Source organism: Poeciliopsis prolifica, unplaced genomic scaffold (assembly GCF_027474105.1).
Source record: "Poeciliopsis prolifica strain line A6 unplaced genomic scaffold, Auburn_PproV2 SCAFFOLD064, whole genome shotgun sequence".
In the NCBI taxonomy this organism is placed as follows: Eukaryota; Metazoa; Chordata; class Actinopteri; order Cyprinodontiformes; family Poeciliidae; genus Poeciliopsis; species Poeciliopsis prolifica.
Window position 1 is genome coordinate 819,119 of NW_026562439.1, and position 12,328 is coordinate 831,446.

The 12,328-nt window shown below is 40.1% G+C and overlaps 1 protein-coding gene across 8 annotated transcripts in view; it reads left to right on the top strand.

The window, feature by feature from the left end:
- The window catches only part of fam13a (family with sequence similarity 13 member A), a 55,003-nt gene extending 43,998 nt beyond the window's left edge, over positions 1-11,005 (top strand). For 3 of the 8 annotated variants that reach the window (XM_055019837.1, XM_055019838.1, XM_055019836.1), the window contains 12 exons: positions 622-766; positions 2,979-3,044; positions 5,228-5,441; positions 5,537-5,678; positions 5,760-5,841; positions 6,415-6,620; positions 6,703-6,786; positions 7,144-7,239; positions 8,145-8,228; positions 8,627-8,814; positions 9,782-9,883; positions 9,976-11,005. In XM_055019837.1, coding sequence (XP_054875812.1) covers positions 622-766; positions 2,979-3,044; positions 5,228-5,441; positions 5,537-5,678; positions 5,760-5,841; positions 6,415-6,620; positions 6,703-6,786; positions 7,144-7,239; positions 8,145-8,228; positions 8,627-8,814; positions 9,782-9,883; positions 9,976-10,099 — 1,533 coding nt within the window. In that variant the 3' untranslated portion in view covers positions 10,100-11,005. The remainder of the gene's footprint in view (positions 1-621; positions 767-2,978; positions 3,045-5,227; positions 5,442-5,536; positions 5,679-5,759; positions 5,842-6,414; positions 6,621-6,702; positions 6,787-7,143; positions 7,240-8,144; positions 8,229-8,626; positions 8,815-9,781; positions 9,884-9,975) is intronic. The other 5 variants (XM_055019840.1, XM_055019841.1, XM_055019839.1 and 2 more) reach the window with 5 other exon arrangements.
- The last annotated feature ends 1,323 nt before the right edge of the window (positions 11,006-12,328 follow it).

The following is a 12,328-nucleotide window of genomic DNA, read 5'->3' on the forward strand; positions in this document are numbered from 1 at the left end:
GATAGATAGATAGATAGATAGATAGATAGATAGATAGATAGATAGATTTCTTTTTTGCTTCAGAATCCCATGCAACAGATGAATATTTAATAATTCATAATATTTAAACTTAAATATTATGAAACTACTGTTTAGCCTCCATGGCTTTTTACTTTAAAAACTGTTTTCAAGCCTTAATTTCTGCTAATGATGATTTTCAGCTTTCAGCCAATTTGAGTAGAATACAACATTAGAATAGTAAAATTAAATAAAGTGTGTCTTATACCTCCTGAAATGTTGTTTTCAAAAGGTACATTTAATCTTAACATGTGCTTGACGTATTTCATATTGACGTGTATTATATTTCACGTCGGCTTGCCATACATGTGTGGGCAAAGGAGATTACGGGTCAAATAAAAGGCGGGGCTAAGCCAGTGCTGTCCAATCAGAGCTGGAACGCTCCAGCAGACGTACGTTTTCATGGTTCTCCCAGCAGCCAATCAGATTGGAGGACCAGCCCCTCTCTGAAGGGCGGGGCCTCAGCGAGTCCAGGCTCAACTTAAAGAGTCTCCCCCTCCGCGGGCCTGCAGGTTGTTGTTGTTGGACTGAGGATTCGTTGCTTTTACTCTCATGGTTGTTCAGACGTTCAGGATGAAGATCCAGGAGTCGCCCGTCGCCTGTGACGCGGGGAGGATCGGAGGCGGGGAGGTGCGCGCCTCGGAACCGGACCGAGAGGACGTTCCGCGGCTGGACCTGACGGCTCTGAGCGAGGACAGCAGCTGGGGAGGTGAGGGCTGCACGCTGCACGCTTCACTCACACTGCTTATCAATGTAAACACGCCGTAATTAATGACCTCCATTTGGATTTGCACACACTTTCTGCTGCCGCTGCTGAATTAATCATAAGAAAAATCCTCTGAAAGTCTCCATTCAGTCTCGTCCTGCAGGATTTTGCAGCTGAATTTGGTTTAAACACTTTAATATCGCATTTTTTGTTTTGCTTTTTTAGCTAACCGCTTGCAGCCGTAATTCCCAACCAGAATCGATTGATAATGGTAACCTTATTGAAATAGTCAGAATTGTGTTGCATTTAGAAGAATAGTCGAGTATTTAATTTTTTACTCATGTGTTGCTAAATAAAGCGTGTTAAGGCATCAGAGAGGAGCATGATAAAATATCATTTTGCGTGAGGATAATTATTGCAATATATATGATAATATTGTTGTTTTGAGACAATTTTCTAGTAATTTAGTGGTAACAGCATGTAATAGCACAAGATGCTGCTCAAAGATGAATAAAGTTGAAATTCTAATGAATATTTAACTGGAACTGGGACATATTTTGAATATCCAAAATAAAACAGAAACAAATAAATAAATGTAAACAAAAGTCCTGCTTTCATGAACCAGCTTTTGGTAGAAAGAAGGAGAAAATATAAAAACCATAAATAATGCAAACGGAAATGATTTATTTAGTTTTAATTTAGATTTAATGAGTTGTTGCCTGATAAAGCGTTGCATCACTCACACACCTCCTCATTATTATTTCCCCCTAGTGATCTTGAATTTCTTGTTTCTCTGTTTCCTTCTGTGCAAAAAAAAAAAAAAAAATAAGGAAACGACTCAGTTTGTCTTCTACTCTGACGTGGATTGTTTAGATAGGCGAAACCTGCAACACACCCAAACTTTCCAGTTTTGTTTTTTGATCATAACGCCACGCATTTGCACAAATGAATGAGGAAAGTAAACAAACACGCAGAGTGCATGTCAGGGAACACGCTGTCCTGAAACTCTTCTTTTGTTCCGGTTTCGCTCCAAACCAGCGCAGTTTCCTGTTTGATGTGATGAAAACTGTGCAGTAGAATAAAACGTGTCAGCTTCAGCCTCATGCCCGTGGAGCCCCCTGGTGGTCAAAGTGTGCATTTGGAAAAATACTGGCGCTCTGAGGAGGAGAGAAAAAGAGAGAGGTTGTTGTTGCCATGCAGCCAGGCCTCCTCTTCCCCTGCACACATGGAGGACGGATGTGGTTTCTTCCCAGAGCTGCAGAACATTACAGGAAAACATTCAGCTGGGATGTCGGTATAAGATGACCGCCATTTTTATTCACCATTATGTCATCCCAGAAGATTCAGGTGGGGTCAGAATATTTGCAGAAAGCTAAATTTGTCTTTGCTGTAAGTGAGAGAAACACTCATCTGAGCAGCGGGCAGCAACATGTGGGGGCAGGGCACATCACTTAAAGAACAGATTTTCATGCTGTGGAGTTAAACAGCCTGGAAGTCAGAATGGAAAAAGAAGAAATCATAGAAAAATGATTTTCTTCCTTGCCTCTGTCTTTCCTTTTGTCCTTCATTTCTCCTTCCTTCCCTTTTAGTCATCTTCTTTCCTTTCTTCTTTGTATCCTTCCTTCTGTGTCTTCCAAGCTTTTTTGTCTTTCCATCATTCAATTTTCTCATCTTTTTGACATTTTTTCTTCATCCTTCCTTCATCCTTTCCCTCTTTATCTGATCTTTCTTTCCCTCCTTTTCCTGCCCTCTGTTCATTATACTTTATTCCTTCCCTCCCCTCTTGCTGTTTTTCTTTGATCCTTCCTTCATTTTTTCCCCTTTCTTTCTCTCTTCTTTCTTTTTTCTCTCCTTCTTTCTTTCTTCTTCCATCCATCCGTCCAGTCGGTTCCCCTGGAGGAACCTGTCCATGTATTTTTCAGGTCCGGCTCGGTTCTGTTGGTACATTTTGTGCTGAATATTTTGTTTCCACAGACACACTGATTGACTCCAGTTATTCTCCAGCCCTGACAGCCTAAAGAAGGATTTATGTTGCGTATAATCAGATAATAAAGCCGTATTATTCTGCAGAAACGGGCCTGTGGACGTGGGTCTGCGACCTTTGCCCCCGCCCGCTGGGGTCCACTGTGACCTGATATTCTCTGCTGGCAGGAAGTGACACAGTTCTGTTCACTTTCACTCCTTCACCTTCTGCTTTCTGTCTCTGTTCCTGTAGATTCCCCCTTCCCTAACTCCTGTTTCCTCGATTTCAAAAGCGTTTTCCACGCTGCTCGTTGCGACGGTAAGTCCTGTCCACATCGGAGCAGCTAATATGTCAAAGTAATTAAAAAGGAGAAAAAGAAGCAGCTGTCTGTTTTGACCTTTTCCTTCTGCATGGCGACATGCTTGAGCGCTCTGGAACATAACTGCCCAGTATCCAGGCGCAGCGGCGCACAGGCCGGTGTTTTGTTTCATTAATCTAGTTAATCCACAGCCATCAGTGTGCAGTTGATTTAAAGGATTAATTTAAAATGCCATGGAGCCTTAGCGCCGGGCTGACCGGAGAAAAACGTGGATGTCATGGAGTTTAAAAACCCTCTGACGCGCCGCCGGGTCGCCGCTGGATGAGCTGAGCGACCCGGGCGGGTCGCCGTAGGGCCGCTGTGGAGATTAAAAAATTTGAGATTAATCTCAGAAATTTCCAAATGTTGAACATTTTTGACTTTTGGAGCCCAGAATATTTTTTTTCTTCTTTTTCTGGACAATTTCTGAGGTTAATTTCAAACAAGTTAAAAAGTTGTGATGAAATAGTTTTAGAAATGTTCAGATTGATCTGTCCTTGAATATTTTTACTTTCATTAATATAACATCTTGTTACTGGGCATGCATGAGGTTTTTGAAACGGCTCGTTTTCACAGCAGCTGGATGGTTTTTAAGCGCTTGTGTTGCTTTTAGAAGCAGTAGAAACCAAAATGGAAACACATAATGTGAATCACTCAAACTATTTGATGCAGAGAATTGGTTGAAAATCGCTACTGTAACTGCATGTTCATGTCTGCTGGTGACTGCACATGGAAATGGCCCTTTATTAACCATTAATTACTCAAAAATAGTTCAGAGTATTTTAGAGAAGGAATGAAACATCATGCTTGACCTTTTGCATAAGTTTGTGATGCTGTTTCACAAACAAGAATTCATGGAAACACCATCAAATTAACTTTGTATAGTAGCAGAAACACTTTCAATGCTGAAGATGCCACATTAACTGAAATTACAGTGCAATGTAAAAACTTATTGCGTGTGAATGCAAAACCTTTGCAAGCTAACGCAAAAGAAAAAAAATCCCTGTAAATCCCCTACAGGGCTCCATGAAGGACAAAAACCTGCAGGGTTCCGGAGCTGGAATCTGAGCTAACGCTCTTCCAGTTTGGCCCAAATGTTCTCCCAGCGCAGAAAAACATGCAAACCGTCGGCTTGTTTTCATTCCCCGCGTCGCTCGGTTTGCTCGGTCCGTTTCCACGGCATCCACCTCGCAGCTCCCGCCGAGCCTCTGCTTCAGCGCTAACATTTCCCAAACATTTCCCCAGCTTGTGTGTCTTATCTTTTTCTCATGCACACACGCCTGAACAGATGCAAGTTTTTGTCTGTGGAAACTGGATAAACACAAGCTCATCACAAAGGCTCCCAGCGGGGATGGCGGCCTGACATTATCCCGCAGAGATCTGCTCTTTATTAATAGCTCGGGCATCGTCAGGGGTGTTCCTCTGCAGACATAATTACAACCAGAGCGGCGGCAGCAGCCGGGGGGACTGTGCAGAGTCAGGGTGGGTGTGGTTTACCCACACTTTCACAACAACATCAAACCCCAGAGGAACATTTTCTTTACTGCTGTGGTCGGAGGAATTTTACTTCCTCAGAAGAGATCCAAATTTTGCTTCAAATTAGCATTTTTTTTTACATTTAAATTCAGAATTTAGTTCAAAATACTACTATTTTTTGAAAAGTGTAACTAATTCCTCTTATTTAAGAGGAAAATTGCTTTGCAACGCTGTTAAATTTGGTGTTTTCCTCTCCTGTAGTCATGTAAACAGTTGAATAATTCATAAAAAAATGCTTGATGTGTGTCAGCATAGCTGGTCACCAAAGGGAGGCTGATCATTTTTCATCATTTTGTGATTGAAATTGTTGGTTTAAAAAGTCAAATTAAACATTTTTAGAGGTGTAATTATTTATTTGGGTTTTTTTTAGGTAAAATTACACAAAAAAATTAAAAGTTCTTGTTTTTGCATTTGTTTAGAAAGTACCAAATTATTCATTTTCTGCCTTTTTAAAATCACCACTATGATTTTGAATCAAATTAAACTGCATAAATTCAGCCTTTATTGACTTGTTTAAATTGAATCCTGCGTGTTTTAACTGCAGCTGCAGCTCGTCGTCTTCGCGCCGCTCGTTGTGACCCGACAGTCTGTTGTCGTTTCTCCTCAGAGCCGATCCTGGCATGTCCGCTGCAAAGGGAGAGCATGGACCGCGAGGAAGCCCGGCTGTCCCCCCACGCCGGCGGCCGCCTGATCCGCCAGCTGCTGGAGGAGGACAGCGACCCCATGGTGTCGCCCCGATTCTACGCCTACGGTCACAGCCAGCAGTACCTGGACGACACCGAAGTGCCGCCTTCGCCGCCAAACGCTCACTCCTTCATCAGGTGCGGCCATTTTCTCTGCATTTTTTTCTTTCCGTCTGCATTTGGGGCAAAAAGGAGAAAAGGTTTGAGTCAAACGTTTTGTTTTGTCTCTTCAGTCGCAGGCGAAGCTCATCCCTCGGTTCCTGCGACGACGAGAGAGAGGAGCTGACCTCCGCCCAGCTCACGAAGAGGATTCATGTTCTCAAGAAGAAGATCCAGAGATTCGAGGAGAAGTTTGAAGACGACAGGAAATACAGGGTATTTACAGCAGCTGGTATGAAATAAACCCTGATTGATTCTGATTATTACTGGAAAAGCTCATTATTTTCTGATTTCCAGCCTTCGCACAGTGACAAAGCTGCAAACCCAGAAGTGCTGAGATGGCTCAACGAACTGGCCAGACTACGCAAAGAGCTAAAAGGTACAGAAAAAACAGAAAATCAAGCACTATTTTCTCAGACTTTTTCTTTCAAACCAGATCCAATTTTCAAATTTTGTCATTTTTTTTTCTTTTCTATAAAACAATTACAAACGACAGAAAATATTTTCAAACAGTGTATGATGGAGTATTGGGCCAAGCAACGTGAGTCTTTATTTAATTACATGAATATAATCACATTGTTAGCAAAATAAAGACTACATTTTTCCAGAAAAATATATTAAAGGCATCAATTAATTTTGTGTTATTTTTTGTGTTGGAGTTACTAAAGTAAAAGTTTGGTTAAAAACAGGAAGAGTTTTCAAACTAAAACTGACCAAGATCCTGTTTCTGTTTCTGAGAATAGACAAAATATTGTTTCAGCTTTCTTCAATTGATACCAAAATCATAAGCAAACTGGAAGCATTTCATTTAAAATGGAAAAACAATCCAGTACATTTATGTCTGCGTTTAAAAAAGTTAAACATTTACATCAAATTAGCTGTTTTTCTGTATCGGAAGTGAAAGAAGCGGATCGGCTGTAAATCTCATTTTTACCCTGCCGTGTTTCTGCAGAGCGGAAGCTGATGAAGTCGGAGGAAGACCTTCCGCCGGTGACCCGCCAGCGCAGCAACACGCTGCCCAAAAGCTTCGGCTCCCAGCTGGACAAGAAGCCGCAGCAGGAGAAGGCGCCCAAGCCGCCGGTGGAGAGCACTCTGGAGTCCGTCCTGAAGAAGCTGCAAGAGAAGAGGCAGGAGGTGAACCGGCCCGAGGACATCAAGGTAAAAAAAAAAAAACCCTGCTGCACAAAAAGATCCGGAGGTCCACCTGAAAGCAAACGTTCCTCCTGTTCACCTGGTGCAGGATATGACACGGGATCAGATCGGAGCGGAGAAAGTGGCCCTGCAGAAAGCGCTGCTCCATTATGAGAGCATCCACGGCCGACCCGTGAGTCTGCGACAGCTGCGCCTCCGCAAATATCAGCGAGATTTTTGGGTTATAAACACATGAAAAGCAGAAAAAATCATACAGTGAAGAAAAAAATGATGCGTTCAATAGAAAGGTCGGAGTTCAGTTACAAAACGTCCCGTCTCCTCTTTCTGGGAGACAGGGATGAGAAAAAAGTCGTAATAATATGAAAAATATGTTCTGTAAAGATACGCGACAAAAAAAAGTAGCAATAGGAGAAAACAGACCCATTGACTCGTTGATTGGAGGTTTAAAAATTATGTTTTTTGAGACTCTTTGAGCTATGATAGTGCGAATAGCCTCCATGTTAAACAATAAATGTTTTTCTTACTCCAGGTGACCAAGAGCGAGAGGCAAATCATGAAGCCACTGTACGACAGATACCGCCTGGTGAAGCAGATCCTCTGCAGAGCCTCCACCATCCCCGTCATCGTAAGTACCGCATCCTAATTCCCTCGCGCCACACGTTCGGCACGTCCGCAGGCGCTTAATCCCGGACGGCGCCTTGCTGCGAGAACACGCGGCGATCACGCCACAGACCTGTTGTTACCCTCTCAAGACTTTAAGTCCAGACTTAGAAGGTCAAAGGATCACAGACGAGATCCTTCACAGGAACAGAAACGTCAAAGCAACGAGAGGATGGATTATTCTGAATAAAACAAAACAGACTAAATTACTTATTAGGAGTAAATTTGAGCCCAAAAAGTCTGAACATCTAAAAAGTAAAATAAAACAGTGAAAATTGTAAAATTTGCCAAAAAAAAAATCTGGAATTAAGAAAAAAGAAGATTCAAAAGTTTAACGTTTTTGATCAATATAAAATGTTTTGACTGTATAAAATGGATAAGATTTATTTCAACAAGGAGGATGACCAAAACTACACTGGTATATTAGAAAAGAAGGAGTAAATTGGCACTAAAAAATCCCAGAAATTTTCTAGAAAAAAAATCTTGGAAATTTGAAAAGTCAAAAATTTGCCAGAAAAAATTTCAAGAATTTGAAAAAAAAAAAACGTGGAAATTTGAGGATAAAAATTCAAACATTTTTGTCTTATGAAATTCAGAAATTTCCGAGCTCAATCTCAAAATTTCAGAATTTCTCTTGGCAGACATTTACCACTCCCTTTTAGTTTTTTTTCTATCTACAGTGACCCTAAAACTCCATCGTATAAAATTTGTGCTTTTATTGCGAATACTCATTGTTTGCATGCATGTGTTAATTCCACACCATGATGTTTAATTGAAAAGAAGACGTGCAGGCGCGGGCTGCGCCTCCTCCTCCGTGCTGTAAATGCATCCTGGTGTGGTTAATTCCTCCCTTCTTGACCGTCACCACAGGGCTCCCCCTCCAGCAAGCGCAGAGGGCCCCTCCTTCAGCCCATAATCGAGGGTGAAACCGCTCTCTTCTTCGACGACATCAAGGTGAAGAGCTGCTGCTGTTGTTGCTGTTTCCCTCAGACCCTCATCCTTCTCATTTGCAACCATTTTCCCGTCTGATGGAGCTAGTTGGTGCCTGTTGATTTTGCAGCTGCCTGCTTCCTGCCTCAGCATCAGTACAGCTGTTAAATTAAATCAGCAGCTGTTGATGTTTGAAACACCGTGTCACGTGGATGCACGTTTATGTTGGGTGATGAGAAACTAAAACAATGTTCTCCTCTTCAATTTGTCAACACTAATGGGTATAAGGAGTGATTTAAGTACTAACCCTGCACGACCCCCTGTGACTAAACCCTCTGATCCGGTTTGGTTTGAACCCTTTGTGCTGCTCGTCTTCTGCTGCTCTTTTTATTAATCGTGTCTTGTTCTTTACTTTCTTTCAGGAAGAGGAGGACGGCTCAGAGGACGACGGAGATACAAAGACTCAGTTCACAGAAAACATTCAGCCAGAGCTCAGCGTTTTCAGCTTCATGGACGAGGAAGTGGATGGTTTCATTTCTCCCGTGGACGAACTTTCCCCCTCCAAAACCACGGCGGACATGGGGCTGTCCAACCTGCACTCGGCCACCATGTAAGAAGAAAAACACACCCTGTTGTGTTCTTGAAACGGAATAACTATCAGTTACTGCAGCAAGGTTAAGATTTATTCCAGTTAATGGCTCGCATTTTAAGCAGTATTTATGTTACAACTGGTCTTTCTAACATGAGTTAGTTAGACTCAGAGCTAAACAAGCTAATTAATTGCTATTCAGTGTAACAGTTACTCAAGCTTTTCAAAACTCACAGCTCACTAATCATGCTGGTAGCTATTTGCACTAAAAGCTGCTGAAGTTAATAGCTACTCAAACAAATGGCTGCTTGGGACAACAGCTGCCCAACCTGCCAGTAGCTCAGGCTAATGGCACTCAAGCAAACAGCTACTAAAGGCAAGAGTTAGTTAAGCTAGCATCAACTCAAACTACTTATGCTACCAACAGCTAGTTATAAGTGTGTAGCTTCAGAACTGAACAAGCTAATAGTTACATAAATTAACTGCTATTCAGAGTAATAGTTACTCAAGCTTTTCAAAACTCACAGCTAGCTAATCGTGCTGGTAGCTATTTGGATTAACAGTCAATAAGGACAACACATACTTAAACAGTTGCCAAAGCTAACAGCTCCTCAAGCTAACAGCTTGAGGAGTTAAAACGGTTACTTAAGCTAACATCTACTCAAATTACTCATGCTAACATGAATTAGCTATGGAGCTTAGCCTCTCGGCTAATCAATAGATCATTTAGTCATTCTAAAAGCTACTTAAGCTAACAGTTATTTTAGCCCCCAGCTATTCTGATGAACAGATAATGGCTCGTGAAGCTACTCTAGCTACTACTTAGGCTAACAGCTAAAGAAGCTACTGGCTACTCCTCAGCCAAACATCCAAACTTAGATTGTTTTTCCTACTGTTTACTAGAAAGAAAAACAAAAAAAAAATGAACCATTTGTGGGATCAGGTCAGATGTTTTATTTAAATGTTTTGTTTTTCCTCTCGATCGCAGGCAGGAACTCGTGGAGCAACTTCAGGAGACAAGAGAGGAAAAGAAAAGGATCCGTAAGAACCTGAAAGAGTTTGAGGACCAATTCTTCAGACAAAATGGAAGGTATGGAGAAGCCATGTTTAGCGGGTACTCCTCCATGTTGGATCTTCTCTCCAGATTCATTTACTGATTTTTGCTGTCTTGTTTTCTCACAGAACTGTCCAGAAGGAGGACCGCTCCCCACTCGCAGACGAATACCACGAATATAAACACGTGAAAGCCAAACTGCGACTGCTGGAAGTTCTCATCAGCAAGAGAGACTCGACTAAACTCATCTGAGTTGATATGGATTTAAAAAAAAAAAAAACTGTATTGAGACTGGTGCTCAGTTTCTTGTGCTGCAAACATCTCTGTCTGTTGGACTAAACTGGGAACAAACCGCTGCTCTGGGAACACAAAGCCACCCGTTTCTTCTCCATCAGATGTCAACTTTAAAGCAAGAACTTTCTTCAGACGAAGCAGCACACGCACAAATAAACCTAAATCACTGATAATTTATTTCTATCAATTTGAAAGTTTTAAGAGAATGTATTTCCTATGTTAAACTGTAGAGATTGTTAAAGTTAAATCCTAATATTATTTAGAAGAAATTAGTCGTAAAATTGTTATTTTTGAAGGATTTTGTGATGAAGATGTGTATTTATGCGTATTTTTCTAAGGGAGACATTACGTCAGTTTTCATCAAAATGAATAGCTTCAGTTTTGACCACCATGTTCTGTCTGAAATAATCTTTTTGTTTTGCTTCTTTAGAAGTTTAATGATCAAGCATTTGCTCGCTAATCACTACAACCCACACAGGCACTGATCACATCCAATCAAAACTGCCTGTTTTTGTGACCACTTCAAGAGTTTTGTGGGATTTTGTGTTTATGCTTCTTACTTTATGCCAGATAAGCTGATCTGTAAGTCACTGTTTGGTGTTTTCTCACACTGTTCAAGGCAGACCGGGCCGGGCCAGAACATGGCCGCCCGTTTGTTTCTCTGTAAATACGGATCACAAAGCTTGTTTACTGTGAGCGAGTACTTTTCTCCTTTCCTTCTCCAAAATGGATGATTACCTGCGTGAATTTTGTTTTCACTTAGTGCAAACACTGGCCAGGCTTAACAAATCCTGAGTGTGTACATTTTAGTACATAAAATTGTATTTTGTATATAATATAAATTAAATCATATTTTTACTGAGATTGGTCACCTTTTTTTTGTTGTTTTGCATAAAATGTGGTTGAGCTTAAGTTTCAGAGATCTAGAGGCAGATGAAGAGAAACATTTTTTGGAAATTACATTCTATAAAGTGCCGTACAAAGGTTTTAAATTACTCGTTATCTTTTGAAGTAAAGTTTAAAATCATGGAAAATGAAAGGAAAAAGTGTTTTCTAGCAGTGTCAGAGTTACGACGGCTTAACCGGATCATTGTAGATAAGGGGGTGGATTGAAGAGTTACTAGCGTTCAACTTCTGAGTTTCAACTTTTAAAACTCCTGAATTTCTGAGTTTTCTCTAAATAAAATTATGACATGAATCTGAACTTTTCTCAAAAGTGTCATCTCACAAAATAGCACAGAAATTTAATAAGAAAATGTCTGAATTTAAAAAATCCTAAAATTTAAACTTATTGGAATTTTTTGAAATTCAAATGTCTAGTTTTTCTCAAAAATTTCTCATTTTAAGCACATTAGAACTTTTTGGAGTTCTGAAGTTTCCTATTTTTTCTAGAAAAAAGATCTCAGATTAATTTCCTGGAATAACATCAAATTACTAAAAAGTAAGGGAAAGTAAAACGTTCCAGAAAAAAAGTGCCATTTTTGAATTTCAAAAGTCAAATTTCAACTTTTGAAATTTTTTAAGTTTTCCTAAAAGATTTCTGAGATTTTGGCTGAAATTTGTTCATTTCCATCCAGAGGGCCTCAATACAGCAGTGAACTGCGTTTTATTTGGGCCATTGGAGATAGAAATAAAAAGGCTAAAAAGTGAAAAATTTACTAGAAAAAAATGATTTTTGAGATTGTCAGAACACTGAGAAAACAATTCAAGGAAATTTCTGAGTTTGAGAAAAAAAAGCAATGCAAGAAAAAGATTAACCTCAACTTTGTAGCATTTTTTATTTTTTTTTAAACTCAGAAGTTTTCTTGAGTTTTATCTCAATGTTCTGACAATCTCTAAAATGTCCGTGGAGCTCAGGCTGAATGTTTCCGGTGAAACGAGTCTCTGTCTCCGTCGTCCTCGGAAGTCTTTTCTTTTTTTTTATTTTTAGAAAATCCTTGGAAAACACCCTGGAGTTTCAAAAGTTGAAAATTTGCACAAAAAAAATTACTGACCTAAAAATGTTTTATTAATTTTGGATTATAGGCTATACAAAATTAGAGCCTGAAAAATGTTCAACTTCTGAGACTCAAATTCCCATGTTTATTTTTTCCAGAAAAATTTTGATTTTAAATTCTCAACTTTTCAAGAATAATTTTTTTTTAATTCTCAAAACTTTCTGATCTTAATTTCAAAAATAAAGTTTTG